The following is an 18,443-nucleotide window of genomic DNA, read 5'->3' on the forward strand; positions in this document are numbered from 1 at the left end:
AGCTCAAAGACGAAAGAAATCTTAATTTCTAGGATAAGAGCAGTTAAACATGAACATATGGCAAGGAATGCTTATCCTGTAGGTTAATCTTCAAGAGTCGAACAGGGTGTTTCGGAAGTATAATTCAATAACAAAGGGAAGTCAGCTTACTGTGGGTTATACAGGAGTCCTGAAGGGGCAAGTCTGACTTAAACCATGTTTTCTAGTGTTTCTTGTAACAGCATTTTTTTCAAATAGAAATTTGATTTTAAGAATTAATTTGCACAGGAATACCCCCCCCATTCTTGAATTCCTTTACTTAATGATAAAATACCATGCTTCATACAAAGATATGCACATTATATGAAGAATAATGTTCTCTCCTATTGTCTGTGTGCTTATTGTGCCCACAGACCATAGGGAAAAATATTTTAAAAACATGGTGAATCAACAGTCTTGCATGGAACTCAAGTGGTCTGTATGTGTTTCTCATTCAGTTTTGACTATGAAATGAATTATAGTCTAAACCTGATCCTTTAAATGCACTGTACATATTTTTAGAATTTGTTCAAAGTATGTAGTGACTTCACCTGAGGTAATGAAATATGTTCATCCAAACTAAAATTATATGGCTCCAGTTAGATACTGTTTAATGTGGGTCATCTCTATAATAATTTGTAGGTGGTTGTCATTCACCGAATTGACTGCAGCTTTTTTTCCACAGATAATCTGTTCCGCTTTCCACTCAAAGCAAAAAATTCACACTAGGAGAGAGAATCCTCACATCTGAAGTATTTGGATCAAGTAATATTTTCTTGCTTTCAAAGTTAAGGGGCTGGATAGTCTTCTAACAAAATGATGAACATTTTTATAGAAAAATTCAGTTATGCACTTTGACCTCGCCTTGCTTAACCATAGCCCATTTTAATTCTGAGCTGCAATTGTAAACGGACTAGCACAGTCTCATGGAAGACAATCACTTGAATATTGGTCTTCACAGTAAGCCATTCATATATAGTGGAATGCATCTCCCATTTGTTACCGTGGCACAACAAAGTGTTATAGTGCACTAAGGCTATAGTCTTATACCAACTTTCCAGGAAATAAGCCTTATATGGGGCTTATGTCTGTCTGAGCAATTTTGCTGTGCAGTTCTTTGTGTGCTTACTCTGTGAAGATGCACATACTTTTTCCTCACCCTACAGCATTATCTAATACTATTTTCTGATGCTCATATTGGACACCTTTGATAAATTGCGTAACTTTTGCTATGTGCACAGACCAAGTTGCAAAAGTTGCTGGTTTATGTGTTGGTTTTTAAAATTAGACAGTATCAAATAGGTTAATTGCATCCATGGTAAAGGTAAAGGTTCCCCTTGACATATTTAGCCCAATCGTGTCCGACTCTAGGGGGCGGCGCTCATCCCATTTTTCACGCCGTAGAGCCAGCGCTTGTCCGAAGACAGTTTCCGTTGTCACAGGGTCAGCGTTACTAGGGAATGTCGTTTTACCTTCCCACCAAGATGGTACCTATTTATCTATTCACATTTACATGCTTTCGAACTGCTAGGCGAGGAACTGGGAGAAAGCAATGGGAGCTCACTGCGTTGCGTGGATTCGATCTTACAACTGCTGGTCTTTTGACCCTGCAGCACAGACTTCTGCAGTTTAGCCCGCAGCACCACCACGTACCATCCATTGTATCAATCAGCAAGTCCTTCTATGTTTGCTGTGTGTATGTGATTTGCTGTTTAAAGGGAAAGGACCTAGTTTTGTGCAATTCTTGCAGAGTCATTTTGAAAAAACTGAAAAATCTTGATGGGAGATAAACATTCCTTGCTTAGAGGCAAGAAATTTTGTGGGACTAGAAAAGTTGTAGAAGTGTCGTATCATGTTGATGCAAACTAAATTTATGAGAACAAACAATTCCACAAATATTCTTCATAACCCTGTTACTCAGAAGTTTCCCTCTTTGAGTTCTGTGGAACTTACTGGCAGGAAAATGGATATAGGATTGCAGCTTTATTTTGATAGATTTTTAGATTGGATTTTAGAGGAAAACAGAATGACAACGTGTGTTGCCATTGTGATATGCTGCTACTACAACTGTGTCAAAGTAGTGAGAGGTTCGAACTAGGAGGGCATCATTGCTATTAACAACTGAAAATCCCAAGAATGTGTACAGAACTGGCCTGAATTGTAATGCATTTTGAGAGATTACCTTCCCTACTGTGAGACTGCCTCAATAATTCCCTGGAAAAGATCAGGCTTCCTAATAATGCCTAACTTCCACACTGAGGCCCTTATTCAGTGAATGTTTGACTCCAGCTTTGTTGCAAAGCAACAGGTTTAATTGAACAAAAATTCCATCTTTCTCGGATTGCTTCTATGTATCAGGATAATGATATAATTAATTCACAGGGGAGTTATATGTTGGGATCCAGCTGAAGTTCAAATATTAAGAAACTGTAGATTATAATTACTTGTTCACAGTTATTTCACGTATTCTGCCTGGTTGTTTGCTTTATAAACTAATAGATGCCCACAGTTTGCCATTCCTTTGCTTCAGTGCATTTCTTCTTTCATAATTGAATCCAACCCAGCATCCCCACCCCAGTTTTGGCAAAAAGTCAGTCAGAATGTGTCAATACTGGCTTGCCATTCTTGCTTACTTATCATTCATCTGTCGGCCACATGAGCTACTGCTCTATCTTTTGTGCTACATTTCCAACATGTCTTCATCCAGCACTGAGGACAAATAACTCAAAGGTCTCCTCAGTTTGTTTCATTAACTCCCCATGTTTCCTTCCCCTCCCCCAAATCAGAAACATTTGAGAAGGGTTTCTCCCTCTAAACCCCCAAACCATCCCCACAATCATGATGCCTTTGTCACAGCTCTGATTCCCACCAGTTACTACTTTTAGTCTCAAGGAAGGACAGCAGAATGTTATTAAGCAGCATGAAGGTGCCCTTTGAGACAGAAGACTTCCAGGAGCAGCAAATTCACCACTACCTGGACGGCCTTTGCTACCCTGAATAGCCGCTTTTTGCAGTTGCACTGTCAAAGAAATCCAAAATCCATGAATTCCCTTTTGATGTCAGGAGAATGGAAGTGATGTCCTCTCACATGGGCCATGCCATCTCGCCTGTTAACGTACCATCAACAATGGTACCATGCTACTCTCATCCTCATGTTCCTTATCTTAAAAATCTAACTGCAATACAGTGTCATGTTGAAATGAGCATCTTGGTTCCAAGGAAGCAACCCGGCTTGCTCTTTCCTTCAAAGTTCCTTCCTTTCTGAACACTCCATTTTTTCTAAGCTTTCACTCATTTTCATATATCTGCATCTTTCCATTTTGCCAAGCATGCTTTATAGCAAAGCACACTACTTTGTTACAGCTAATGTTTTCACTGTCCTTCAGTCAGAATATTTTTTGTTAAATGGAGTGGAGCTGGAAAACTTGAAATGTGGAATTTATGCTATGTCTAATTTTCAGTGAAGGCTGGATCCATGCTTTACTGATTAGCACTTCTGCTTGTAATTCTGGAAGAGGGGAGTAGGACAGGAAAAGTGCAGAATCTGTATGTGTGTACATATGTATGCATGAACCCAGGTGGTATATTTGGGTTTAACCTTATCTACTGGGGAAAGTGCAGCCCCAAGAAATGTATGAATCTGTGTATTCTCCAAGTGTTGAACATCATATGAACAAAAAATACTGTGGTTTTAGTAGACCCAGAGAGGAGGATAGGAGAGCTAACCTTGAGCTCTAGAAAGTAGCTTTTAAAGGTGCTATACTCCTCCTCTGGGAAATCTGATGTAATGGGTAGTAGTATTCCTGTGGGTTGGTTTTATGATTTAGAAATAAACGTCGTCGTCATCATCGTCATCATCATCATCATCATCATCATCATCATCATCATCATATTATTATTATTATTATTATTATTATTATTATTATTATTATTATTATTATTATTAAAAAACACTAGGCACAGTCAAAATTATAAAAACATTGACTGGCATTATATAACAGATTCAGGTTTTAACCAAAAACCTAAGTATTTGTTAAGTATCAGTGCAATATGTAGGCTGCTCCCAATATTGTTTTTTTTAGCTCTGATGGTGTTATTTCTGAGTTCTGCAACTGCTTGTAGTACTGTGTGAAATTTCTTGATATTGTTCCTAAAGCCCCAGTGACTATGGGGACCACTGAAGTGTGTTTCTTCCAGAGGAGAAATGTTTCAATTGCCAGGTCTCTGTATTTTGTTAGTTTTTCCAATTCTTTATTTTCAACTCTGGCATCCCCTGGAATTGCAATGTCAATGATCCAGACATTTCTTCATTCTATTACTACTATGTCTGGTGTGTTATGTTCAAGGTGTCTATAAGTTTGGATCTGGAAATCCCACAAGACCTTGACTTCCTCATTTTCTGACACCTTCTCTACCTGACGTTCCCATGGGTTTTTGGAGGCTGGCAAATGATTTTTCCCCTCATAATGACCAGTGCACTAACTTTGCCATTCTATCATATCTAATTTTGTAATTTGTTTGTGCAGTCTTTGGATATTCACAGCTGAGGTGTGACACAGTTTCATCTTTTTCTTGGCAGATTCGACATTTGCTGTTAGCAGTAATTCCTTGGATCTTAGCTTTCATCATGTTAGTTTGGAGTGCTTGTTCTTGTGCAGCAAAGATCAAGCTTTCAGTTTCTTTCTTAAGGGTCCCCAGATTTAGCCATGCTCATGTTGAATTATGATCATGCTTTCTATCTATATTTCTCAGGTGTTGTCCATGTAGTGGTTTATTTTCCCAACTGTTTAATTTATTTTTAAATTGTTCTTTCTTATTTTAGACCTTTATTTCTGTTGTTTCCAAAATATTCTCAATTTTTACCGCCTTAAGTAATTTTTGTCTGCTTGTACTGATATAATCATTTAGGCTCCTTTTTTTCCTCCTCTGCTACCTGCTGTATTTGTAGTAATCCACAACCATTGTTGTTGTTGTTGTTGTTGTTGTTGTTGTTGTATGCTGAAAAAGGACTCAGCCAACTTCTTTTGGTGTGTCAGAACTGCTGCATGAGGACCTATCCATGGTGATGTGGTTGTAAGACAGGAAAGATAGTGATCATTTTCTGACCCATGTATTCTGTTGCCATCTAGTTGGCTCTACCTTCTCAGAGTTTTCATATGTGATATTCTCCTTTTAAATTTCTATCTGGAATTCTACAGGGCATCCATCAGGAATTTCCTTTGCTGCCTTTTTGCCTCAGATCACCACATTCTTTCTTAACTTTTCTATAACAAAAGTGTCCATCTCAGTTGTGCAGCACACATTGGTATATAACGTTCTCTTTTGCCAATACAAGTGGTGCCTCGCAAGATGAAAGTAATTCGTTCCGTGAGTAGCGCTGTCTTCTAAAATTTTAGTCTTGTGAAAAGCAGTTTCCCATAGGAATGCTTTGCAATGCATTTCTATAGGAACCTCACAAGATGAAAATAATTCATTCGTCTTGTGAGGCATCGGTCTTGTGAAAAACATTAGTCTTGTGAAGCACGGCCATAGAAGAAGCCGTCTTGCGAGGCACCGCAGCGATTGCAAAAACCATTCGTCTTGCGGGTTTTTCGTTCCGCGAGGCATTCGTCTTGCAAGGAACCACTGTATTTATATCAGATAGTGGTCCAAGCCCTATTCCGGCATTCTTTGCCATGTCCAATACACTTGTAAGGACAATTGCAGAAGGAGAAGAGTATTGTATCCCTGCCCCTTCTATTGTCACATCCTTTACCTTCCCATTACTAGAGGGTTGTGCATCCAAAGGAGAGTGATTCTTATATCCATTATGGCTTTCCACATGAATAGGAAGTCTTATTTTCCAGGCTTCTTTTTTATGTGAAAGCCTCCCCCCCCCACTTTTTACATACATAAGTTGACAATAGCAGTGACATTGGAGAAGTCGTACTGGAGCACTCCCCTCCTCATGTATATGCTGAGAATGTGAAGAAACACCAAAGTTTTACTGAATGGTCAATCTCAGTCTTTAAACTTGTCCAGATTACTATAGGTGAATTGTTATAAATTTCTCTTTGCAAACAGCCAATCTTTTGCTAAATAATAAGCGGTTCAAAACTTTTCCTGTGAAACTTCATCCGTTGAGTCCAGATGTCCTCCTTTTAAGCAAAAGTGACCTTGTTCTTTGCATGGATTTGACTTTCTCGCCCTGTGAACTGTGACATGTTTAAATGTGAGAGAATAAATGAAGAGTGACAGATCCCGTATTAGTAGTGTAGCTCACATAACCTCTGGCATTTCAATATCTTTTATTTCCCTAGGAAGTCCTGCCCTTACTGGTACTGGTACTATTACTGTCAAAGTAGATGATGTCAATGACAACGTTCCCAAATTTGCCTTTAATATATATTCTAAAACCATTCCGGAAGATGCACCTACAGGGACGGACGTTTTGCTTGTGAATGCCTCAGATTCTGATGCTTCAATGAATGCTATCATAAGGTATGATCTGTGCTTGTGGTGCTTCTGAGGCTGTTTGATGTATCACTTTAGGACCTGTTTTTCCAGAGTCCTTGAATTGATTTTTAACAAAAGCTTGAAGATTTAACGTTGTGCTGAATGTTTTTGTGAAATTTCAGTCCAAATACAACTGGTTCAAAACAACTGGTGTTTTATAAAGATCCACCTTTTTACCTTGGGTTACACTTCAGTTAGGATTTGATTGTTGTGCTTTATCAACAATGTTTAGAGAAAATTCAAATACGAGTTCCTGGTGTAGTAGACCCTCTGAAATGAATGGGACTTGATAAGTCAATGCTAATATCCTGTAACCTCCCTGATTCAATAGATCTATTCTGTCAATTATCCAGATATTCACAAGGAACTCATGAATTTTGGAACATCTTGACTCTGAAACTACAAATAGCAGCATTGTAGCAAGGGCCTCTCATAGCAGGTAGTAGGTAGAGTAAGTTAGCTTCTTCTGGCAATATCCTGTCCCTACCAATGAGATTTAGCCAGTTTGTTTGGGATTTACATTTTGGTTCTCCATCATCTTAATGTCAGAGATCATCATGTGTTCTGACCAATCATCCTCAATAAGTTAAATTACGGTAAGTACAGAGTCAAAAAACATGGAGCTAACTTGTAAGAACTTTAGAAAAGCAAAGCAAAAAGCAAAGCGTGCTGCTTATATACTGCCCCATAGCGCTTCAAGCACTCTCTGGGCGGTTTACAATTTTAATTATGCAGGCTACACATTGCCCCCCCCCCCAGCGAGCTGGGTACTCATTTTACCGACCTCAGAAGGATAGAAGGCTGAGTCAACCTTGAGCCGGCTACCTGGGATTTGAACCCCAGGTCGTGAGCACAGTTTTAGCTGCAGTACAGCGGTTTAACCACTGCGCCACAAAACTTATTAACTACAGACTTTAGTTTCAGTAGGAAAGCACAAAATATAGCATTTGAGTGAAAAAGAAAGCATTTGTCTTACATATTCCATGTAAGTTTCTTTACCTTTGTAGAATGTTTCTAAACTGGGTAAACCACTCCCTAAAGCTGGATGGCATGGATGCAAGTGTGGATGGAGAGAGAACAATCAGATAGCATGTGCTCAGGCAATCTCCATCTTGGAAAAGGGCCTTTCTTCAAGGAAGAGGGCACACAAGAGAGAGGATGGTCAGGAAGTGATCGATACACAATAGCACACGAATAGCAGGGTAGAACTGAGTGATTGGCAGAATCACCCACTGCATACTGGGACACAATTGATCTGCATACTCCAACACTTAAGAGACTTTATGCTAAAAGTTGCTCTAGAAATCTTTTTAAGCCAAGCAATAAATAGTGAATTGTGAATGTGGCAATCTTAGATAGCTCAGTGGTTTAGGTATCTGGCTGCAATTCCCCATTGTACCTCCCTGACAGGGACTGGATCCACAGGGTCCTTTTCAGCTCTGCAGTTTTAAGATTTTCAACCACCCAAATTTACATGGTCATATGACACATGTAGGAATTATAAGGGTTTTTTATGTCAAAAATAACAGTATTGCCAAAGGACAGTCAGTGCACAAGGCATACTATGAACCATTTGCATATTCTCTTCCAAGTAGTTACTACAAACTGGCCTTTGTAAGCCGATTATATGGTTTTGACACATCCAGCTGCCATTCTACAGTCAGTAGAACACGTAATATTATAGTCTACTGACTGTAGACCATAATATTAAAATCAATATTATTGATTTGAATTGTTGTTTAATTGTTTATATGTTGCTTTCATGTTTTTACTGTAAGCCGCCCAGAGTAGACGTAGTCTAGATGGGCGGGATACTAAGTAAGTAAGTAAGTAAGTAAGTAAGTAAGTAAGTAAGTAAGTAAGTAAGTAAGTAAGTAAGTAAGTAAGTAAGTAAGTAAGTAAGTAAGTAAGTAAGTGGCTATTTAGCACCACACTGTTACCTTAGACCTATGTTCAAAATGAAGGCAGATATAGCTATATCTATATTGATGTGCTACAGTTGTCTCTGGTATAAATTCATGGATTGTAGATATAAAATATGAAAGGCAAATTTATATAGCGGTTCATATCTTGTCATGTAGTGACAGTATTTGTCTTGATTTTGATGAGCAAGTTTGTAACCTTTCCATCAAAGTTAATAGTAACCTTTCAAAGTTAAGCATACAAAGGAACAATCTGTGCAGCAATTAAATTGGTTTCACTGCACTATTTATAAAGTATGAGAAGCTTGGCTTTATTCATTGCAACATGCCTTGTATAGAGATTCTTCCTGTATTACCCGGGAAGCCCCATTCTGGACTATTTGAAAATAAAAATACTAAAAGTTTAAATGGCAATGTCAATATGAGTATTCTGTTCTCATTCACATTGAGAAAATATAAAGATGGGCTTACTTTTGCTTGGAAGGTACAAATAGAGCTAAAATACTTGTGTCACTTTTGTGGGGGGCAGTTTGTAACTTTTCTAAAAGAAGTGGAATAAGATTTTTTTATTATTGTGGAAGCACAAAGGAACAAAATATTTAAAATAGGATACTGTTGTTTTCTTAATAATTTGACAGGCCTAGCACTTTCATGAAAATGATTAAATATTATGAAATGGTAGTGTGATGACATTTTAAATTAATAAATTAACTATCTATTTATTCAATTTAAGATTACCTTTTGAAAAGGTTTATAGCCTTGTGGAAATGGCATTGTAAAATGGAGTTGACTGGTACATTCATTTCCTAGGATTAAACATCTGAAGAACTGAAAGGACAAAGTGCACAGTCCTGTTATTCCTAACAATAAACTTGAAAATATATATATCATGTATTGGCTTTTATCTACGCATTTTCCCGTACCAGTTTTCAGTGATACATTTTAAGAATTCTTTATAATTAAAAGAAATCTTGAAGTGAAGTTCTTGAAATCAGTTGATATTTTGCTAGAGAAATGAATGTAAGTTGTAGAATTATATGACAATTCTGTGGAAGTCTACTTATAACTGAGTTTCATGGTCTTAATCATAAGTATGTGTCCCTTAGACCTGCGGTCCCCAACCGTTTTGGGACCGCAGACCACCTGAGCCTCTGAGGAAAGCGGGACACCCCCACGCTCGCACACATACTCTCAGGCGTATGCGCAAAGTGGTGGGGGAGTGCACGTGTGCATGCCAGCACCAGCGTGAGTGCTCCCCCATCCCTTTGCACATGCATAGGAGTGCCTGCATGCCCGCCCACCCCCTCGCGCTGGTACTTGGGCACATGCGTGAAGGGGTGGGGGAGCGCTCATGCTGGTGCTAGCATGCATGCGTGTGCGCAAAGCAGCTGTGAGGAGGGGAGTGGGGGCGGGAGGTCTGTCTCTGCGGCCCAGTCTGACTCAGGCCATGGACTGGCACAGGACACAGACCAGGGGTTGACAACCTCTGCCTTAGACCGAAGGCTTAATACTGTATATGAAAGCAAAAAGCTTTTGAAGATAAAAACAATTTCACAGACAGTTTATATTATGTCCTACAGAAGTATCTCTCTGCCTTTATACATATATACGTATGTATGTATATCTATTTTTAAATACATAAACTGCTTTTACGGTTAAAACCCTTTGAAAGCTAGAAATGGACATGAGGCTTTCAAAGAAAGATTAAACAAAGAAAATGCTTCCAGCCACCTCATAAATTGGAGTAAGATAAATGCCAATTACCAAGCCTCTGATCCTCTGAAAATGTCATGAAAGTCTTCCTTTTTTCCATAAGAAATGGAATAATGCCTTCATACTTTTGCAGCAAATCCACAAAAAGCTCATCCTGCATTGAACATCTGTCCTTCAAATAAGCAGTAATAAAAGTCAAATTTCATTACAGGTTAGAAATTGTAGCTTGTGGCTATTGTTATAATTTTCAGTATCATTTTTATTTTTTCAAAATTGAGTTGCTGTTTGTTGTAACAATGCTTTAAGATAGTTTTGGAAACAAAAGAAGCAAGTAGTCCTTTATATGACAATTAAAGGAGATTCAATCAAGTCTGGGTGATGTGATTACTACTTGCTAATTAGCATGAAATTGACCCTCGTGTACATCTGTTATTCTAAGGATTATCAAGAATAAGGGTGTAATGAGTACTCATAATTTTTCTCATACTGTACAAAACAAAAGTTTTTAAAAAATTCAGTTGCTCTGAGATGTTTTTGCTTCTGTGGAAAGGTGAGAAATCCAGTGCTTTTTTTAGTAGCAAAAAGTAATCTGGTAGTCAATTCCAAAATCATAGTATCAACAGTGATAGTCACTTGAAAATTTTGTGATGCAGAAAATCCCTCCACCACTCTTATCTACACATTATAAATAGTGCTACATTCTAAAGTCATTATTTTCCTTTTAAATAATAATTAAGCAATCACTTTGATGCCTACGCTATTTTCCTACGATCGATGGCTGTTGATGATTGCTTGTTACCATTCATTTCAGCTACGTAACTACAGACTAGCAATATTTCAAACATTTTGTGTGCCTGAAATCTAATTTCTCACTCTGTGTCAATATAAGAAGGAGATCTTATAATTCTAGACAATTATTATACCATTTTTCCTCCAGAGTATTTCAAACTCTGTTGCTGCTGTGGGTGTAGATACCTCTACAGAAGCTTATATGTGTGCAACCTTATATTTTAAGGTTCATGAAGTGTATACTGCTATCCAATTCTAATTTTATTCCTTTCCTTTGTGGAAGAAAACTATAAAGCCAGTCATTACGATATTACGCCCAGAGTGGCAGAATATACCAGATGGGTGGGATATAAAACAAACAAACAAATAAATAAATAAATACCATCCTTCTATTCTGTAGAGTAGAATCAATAAATTTAAGTATGGGTTCACAATCATACCTGTAACTAAACCAGTTTATTTTAGTTTATCTGTTTAGTCTGTAATCCTGAAATTATCCATAGATCTTTGCAGTCAGTGCTTATCTCTCTATAATAATGAGTCTTATTTTTACACTGATATTCAGAGATCATTTCAACAATGTCTGGACATAAAAGATGTGGCTACTGCCCTTTCATAATGTTGTTTGTGGGGCTGCAGTTTAAAAGGGTTCAGAAAATTCAACTAGCCCAGTGACCACAGGAATTACATTACTTGGAGCATGCTGCACAAAACATGTCAGTCTGGTTTTGCATCAATTTCACTGCCTCCCAGTTAGTTTTTGCACCCCGCTCAGAATTCTACTTTTGACTGTAAAATATTTTAGCAACCCTGAAATGATTTTTAGTTGTTTTGCAGGAATGCTGCCACTCACATTTTCCAAAAAAAATTAAGTAAGTAAAATTAATGGAGCTAGGAACCTTTGCAACAAATTTACAGTATTCATAATTTTGTGTAGCACCCTACCTTGTGGTTTACTTAAACCTCCGTATATTTTGTTTTCTATTGATGTTAATCTGGATTATAGATCATTTTGGATGAAAAGGAAGAGTATAATTTTCTAAAATGTTTTCAAAAAAGAGGTAGCTGCTTAGTCTGTTGGAACAAAAACAACCGATAACGTTGTAGCATCTTAAAGATAAGACATCTATTTGGCATAAGCTGTTATGGCCTGTAGCCACCTAATTCATGCAGCTGATGAAGTGAGTGAAAGATTATATACCATATTTAAGATGTCAAAAGACTGTTTAAATAAAAGCACTCTGATTCTCTGTTTCAAAGATACAACATTTGTAGAAATAGAAATAAAAAGCATATTTTGCACAGGAAAATGTAAAATGTCTCTCTTCTTGCTTTTATGCAGCTATAGTCTTACTGGTGGAAATTCACAGTTCACAATCAACCCTTCCACTGGCCAGATCATCACAAGTGCTGTATTGGACAGAGAAGCTAAGGAGAATTACACTTTGATCATTGTGGCAAAGGATGGTGGTTTTCCAAAGCCTCTTTCCAGTTCTGCTAGTGTTCTTGTCACTGTTGCAGATATCAATGACAATCCCCCCAAATTTCAGCATCATCCTTATGTCACCCATATTCCCTCACCAACAAGTTCAGGTAAGCTAATAATAGAAATGTAATATTAACAGAACACTAACTGTACAAGATAATAAAGGAGAGAAGTACAAATTCTACTGAGTAGTGTTCCAATAATATGAAAGACAAGAACTGTGCCATTTTGGACTTTCAAATTGCAAGAGTTTATTTATTTTAGTTATTTAATTTATATGCTGCCCACACTACCCAAAGGTCTCCGGGCGGCTTACAGTTTGCATTCAGTACGTTACTGATCATGTAGATACAGTAGGTTGAATGAATAAAGGTTTCAGAGACAGAACAATGCATAGATGCTTCAGATATCAGAATAACATGTGCACAAGTTTGTCTTGCATATTTAAACAGTCTACTTTTTAAAATTAGAGATACTGTGAATTTTGAAGATGATACGCTTTTATATAACAATGTTCATTGAACCCTGCTGTAAAGCTTAGTCTTTTCATATATGTCAATCCATGTTTGTTCTAAAACTCATCAAATGCTTCAATGTCATTTTAAAAAAATCCACTGATGGATATACATTGATTCTCCCAGCCAACTTGATGTTGGGAAAGTGTGAAGGCAAGAGGAGAAGGGGACAACAGAGGATGAGATGGTTGGACAATGTCATTGAAGCAACCAACATGAATTTGACTCGACTCCGGGAGGCAGTGGAAGATAGGAGGGCCTGGTGTGCTCTGGTCCATGGGGTCACGAAGAGTCGGACACAACTAAACGACGACGAATAATAAGAGTGCCTTGGAAATATCTAAAGATAAAATGCTTCATCCATCATGAGGCATATTAATAAGTGCCCAGTTTCAGATTTTTAGATATCTAGAATGTGGAAAACTTCACAAATGCTACATGCATTTACATTGGTGTATATCACCAGCCATTGCACATCTGACTTCCCACCTAATTGATTTTTTACTATGAAAAGAAGAAAATGCTCCAAATTATGAACACTGTTACATTTGTCAGTGTCGTATGAGGCACCGGAGAGAAGTTTTCTTGATACTGTGCACCACCAGAAAGACAAATATTTGGGTGCTTGATTGAATCAAGCCCATGGAACTAAAAACAACTAAACTGAGACTATCATATATTGGGAATACAAAACAAACTAGAAAAGACAATAATGCTAGGAAAAGTGGAAGGCAGTAGGGAAAGAGGAGGACCAAACATGAATGGATTGAATCAGTAAATGAACCCAAGTCATTGTGCTTACAAGACACGAGCATGGAGGATCACCATAAATTGCGAGTGACTTGATGGTACTGTATATAGCAACAACAGCATGGCCATTGTCCAAACATGTTAATCTGCTAGTGCAAGACCAGTTGCACTACTGATTGCACATTTTCAGAGTTAGTGTGGGATGGTACAGAATACTGAATATACAAACAGCTGCTGCACTCCATCACAGCTGTTATGCTGAGCATTTTCATTCTAAAGGAGTTATGTTGTATTTAGGCCAACGTGCAGAGAGAACATTAATCCTATCCTTTTTCTTTCCACTGCAGGTACCTTTGTATTTGCTGTAACAGTTACAGATGCTGATGTTGGACCTAATGCTGAGCTGCACTATTCACTTTCTGGAAAGCATTCTGAGAAATTTCACATTGATCCAACACGAGGAGCTATTATGGCTGCTGACCGACTCTCTGGGACTTCTGAAATGACCTTTACTGTGAATGTGAAAGATGGCGGCTTGCACCCAAAGACAGATTCCACAACCGTGACTGTAAGATTTGTGAACAAAGTAGATTTTCCTCAAGTTCAAGCTGAACAGCACAGTTTCATGTTTCCTGAAAACCAAGCAGTTGGCACCTTTGTCACTTCCATTTCCGGACTGTCATCCAGAGGCGATTCCTTATCTTACTATATTGCTAGTGGTAATCTTGGCAGCACTTTTCAGATTGACCAACTAACAGGGCAATTCTCCATCAGTCATCCTTTAGATTATGAGGCAATACAGAAGTATGTTGTCTGGATTGAAGCAAGAGATATGGGCTTCCCTCCATATTCTTCATACGCCAAATTAGAAATATCAGTGGTGGACATAAATGATAATGCACCACTATTTGAAAGAGATCCTTTCATTGCTGAAGTACTAGAGAACCTTTCACCTTCTAAAATAATTACTGTAACCGCAGTGGACAGGGACAGTGGCCCAAATGGACAGCTAAAGTATGAAATAATCAATGGCAATATGGAAAACACTTTCAGTATCCATCATTCCAGTGGGGAAATCAGAAGCGTCAGACCTTTGGACAGGGAAAAAGTGGCCCAGTACACACTGACCATAAAAGCTTCTGACAGAGGTACTCCTGTTCAGAGTACAACTGTTCAGGTAGTTATTAATGTGTTAGATGAAAATGATAATGCACCCAAGTTTTCTCAGATATTCAGCGCTCTTGTACCTGAAAATGCACCATTGGGCTACACTGTTGCACGGGTCACAACATCAGATGAAGATATTGGACTAAACGCTATCAGCAGGTATTCACTAAAGGATACAGATATACCATTTGTCATAAATCCCAATACAGGGGACATAACAGTTAGCAGACTTCTAAACAGGGAAGATACTGATCGATACAGAATCAGAGTTTCAGCACATGACTCTGGATGGACAGTCAGCACAGATGTCACCATATTTGTAACAGACATCAATGACAATTCCCCAAGATTTACAAAACCATCCTATTACTTGGACTGTCCTGAACATAATGAAGTTGGAGCAAGGGTAACCCAGATATCTGCAACCGATCCAGATGAAGGATCTAACGGGCAAGTCTTCTATTTCATAAAATCTCAATCAGAGTTTTTTCGGATCAATGCTTCTACAGGGGAGATTTTCAATAAGCAACCTTTAAACTTCCAAAACTCCAGTGGCTCTACTAATGTCAATCTGAATAGACACAGTTTTATAGTTACCTCCTCAGATCGAGGCAACCCTCCTTTGCTGAGTGAGACCACTGTCACAATCAACATCGTGGACAGTAATGACAATGCACCTCAGTTTATCTCAAGTCAGTATTTTACACCTGTTACTAAGAATGTAGCTGTGGGGACCAAACTTATTAAAGTGACTGCAGTTGATGCTAAAGACTTTGGTCTGAATTCGGAAGTGGAATACCTTATTGCAAATGACAATCTAACCAGTAAATTTAATCTGGGTAGCAACACAGGTTGGATTTCAGTAGCTTCCTCGCTCATGAATGATATGAATAAAACTTTTCAAATAAAAGTAAAAGCTAAGGACAAGGGTAATCCTCCTCTCTCATCAGACGCAACTGTGCAGATAGTGGTAACAGAGGAGAATTATCATACTCCACAGTTCTCTCAAAGTCATATGAGCATCACTGTTCCCGAGAGTCATGCGGTGGGAACTGTTCTTAGGACTGTGTCAGCAAGGGACAAAGATGCTGCTATGAATGGATTAATCAAGTACAACATTTCTTCTGGCAATGAAGGTGGACATTTTGCAATTAACACATCTACTGGTGCATTAAGACTTGCCAAGCCCCTCGATTACGAGGTATGTCAAAAGCATGAGATGACTGTTAGTGCTGTAGATGGAGGATGGGTTGCTAGAACAGGGTACTGTACCGTCACTGTGAACGTTATTGATGTGAACGATAATTCTCCAGCTTTTAGTCCTGAGGACTACTTCCCAAGTGTTTTAGAAAATGCTCCTAGTGGGACAACTGTTATTCGTCTCAGTGCATCTGATGCTGATTCCGGACCTAATGCTGTGATTGCCTATGCAGTTCAGTCTTCAGACAGTGACCTGTTTGTTATTGATCCCAATACTGGAATTATCACCACACAAGGCTTTTTAGATTATGAAACAAAACAGAGCTATCATTTAACCATAAAAGCTTTTAATGTTCCGGATGAAGAGAGATGCAGCTTTGCAAATGTCAACATTAATCTACAGGGCACAAATGAGTATGTGCCACGATTTGTATCCAAGCTTTACTATTTTGAAGTTTCTGAAGCAGCTTCTAAAGGCACTGTTATAGGAGAAGTCTTCGCAAGCGACCGTGATATGGGGACCGATGGGAAAGTTCATTATCTGATCTTTGGCAACAGCAGAAAAAAGGGTTTCCAGATTGATGGCACCACTGGGCAGATTTATGTGACAGGTCCTCTGGACAGGGAAAAAGAAGAAAGAATCTCTCTGAAGGTACTTGCAAAAAATGCAGGAAGTATTCGTGGTGCAGATATAGATGAAGTTGTTGTGAATATCACTGTACTAGATGCCAACGACCCCCCTGTTTTCAGCTTGGATGTCTACAGTATACAAATCAGTGAAGGTGTCCCTACTGGAACACATGTCACCTTTGTAAGTGCCTTTGACTCTGACTCACTCCCTAGCTGGAACAGGTTCTCTTATTTTATTGGTAATGGGAACAACAATGGTGCCTTTTCTATTAACCCCCAGACAGGGCAGATTACAGTGACTGCAGAACTGGATCGGGAAACACTACCTATGTACAATCTGTCTGTTCTAGCAATTGACTCAGGAGCCCCGTCAGCTACAGGAAGTGCCTCATTATTGGTAACTTTGAAAGATATAAATGATAATGGACCCATTCTTTCTACCACTGAAGGAGAAATAATGGAAAACAGCAGAGCAGGAACGCTTGTGATGACACTTCAGTCATCTGACCCTGATCTTCCTCCAAATCAAGGCCCATTTTTTTATTATTTGCTTAGCACTGGTACAGCAACCAATTATTTCAGTCTCAGCACTGCTGGGGTTTTAACCACAACTAGAGAGATTGACAGAGAACAAATCTGTGATTTCTCTTTGTCAGTGATTACAAGAGACTCAGGCATTCCCCAGATGTCTTCCACAGGAACTGTACACATAAAAGTAATAGACCAAAATGATAACCCATCCCAACCTAGAACAGTAGAGATCTTTGTTCATTATTATGGCAATCTGTTCCCTGGAGGAACATTAGGCAATGTAAGACCTCAGGATCCAGATGTTTTAGACAGCTTTCAGTGCTCTCTTACATCAGGAGTTACAAGCCTCTTCAATATTCCACCAGGCACTTGTGATTTGAATTCCTTGGCAAGGTCCACAGATGGGACATTTGATTTGACAATCCTAAGTGATGATGGGTTACATAATTCAGTTACTAGTAGTGTTCGAGTTTTCTTTACAGGATTCAGCAATGCCACCATTGATAACAGCATTCTTCTTCGCTTTAGCCTTCAGTCTTTGAGAGAATTCTTAACAAATCACTACCTTCATTTTCTACGAATTGCCAATTCACAGTTGACTGGATTAGGAACTGCTGTTCAACTCTATGGGGCTTACGAAGAGAACAATAGGACTTTTGCGATGGCAGCTGTGAAGCGCGGTAACTACCAGTATGTGAACCGTGGTGGCGTAACTACGTTCTTTGAAAGCATCAAAGAAATCCTCTTCCGTCAAAGTGGTGTCCGAATAGAGTCTGTGGATCATGACTCATGTTTACAGAACCCTTGTCAAAACGGTGGTAGCTGTTTGAGAAAACTAGGTGTGAGTCCCAGGTTAAGGAGCTATGACAGCATCCCAGTTATTATTGTGGCAAATGAACCTCTTCAGCCTTTTACATGCAGTTGCCTGCCGGGATATGATGGAAGACTTTGTGAAATGGACATAGACGAATGTCTCCCATCCCCTTGCCACAATGGTGGGACTTGCCATAATTTAGTGGGAGGTTTCTCTTGCAGCTGTTCCAGTGGTTTTACCGGTATGGCCTGTGAAAGAGATATCAACGAGTGCCTGTCCAGCCCTTGTAAAAATGGTGCGCTCTGCCAGAACTTCCCAGGAGGCTTCAACTGTGTTTGCAAAACTGGTTATACAGGTAAGAAGTTATTTCTCCATGGATGATTATTCTAAATCCAAAACAGTGAATACCAGCA

At 38.7% G+C, this 18,443-nt stretch overlaps 1 protein-coding gene across 1 annotated transcript in view; it reads left to right on the top strand.

The window, feature by feature from the left end:
• Window positions 1-18,443, top strand: part of FAT4 (FAT atypical cadherin 4) — a 154,078-nt gene that overhangs the window by 105,668 nt on the left and 29,967 nt on the right. Inside the window, exons 7-9 of the mRNA XM_020781503.3 lie at window positions 6,318-6,498; window positions 12,280-12,530; window positions 14,036-18,385. Coding sequence (XP_020637162.3) covers window positions 6,318-6,498; window positions 12,280-12,530; window positions 14,036-18,385 — 4,782 coding nt within the window. The remainder of the gene's footprint in view (window positions 1-6,317; window positions 6,499-12,279; window positions 12,531-14,035; window positions 18,386-18,443) is intronic.

Source organism: Pogona vitticeps, chromosome 5, assembly GCF_051106095.1.
Source record: "Pogona vitticeps strain Pit_001003342236 chromosome 5, PviZW2.1, whole genome shotgun sequence".
Taxonomy (NCBI): domain Eukaryota; kingdom Metazoa; phylum Chordata; class Lepidosauria; order Squamata; family Agamidae; genus Pogona; species Pogona vitticeps.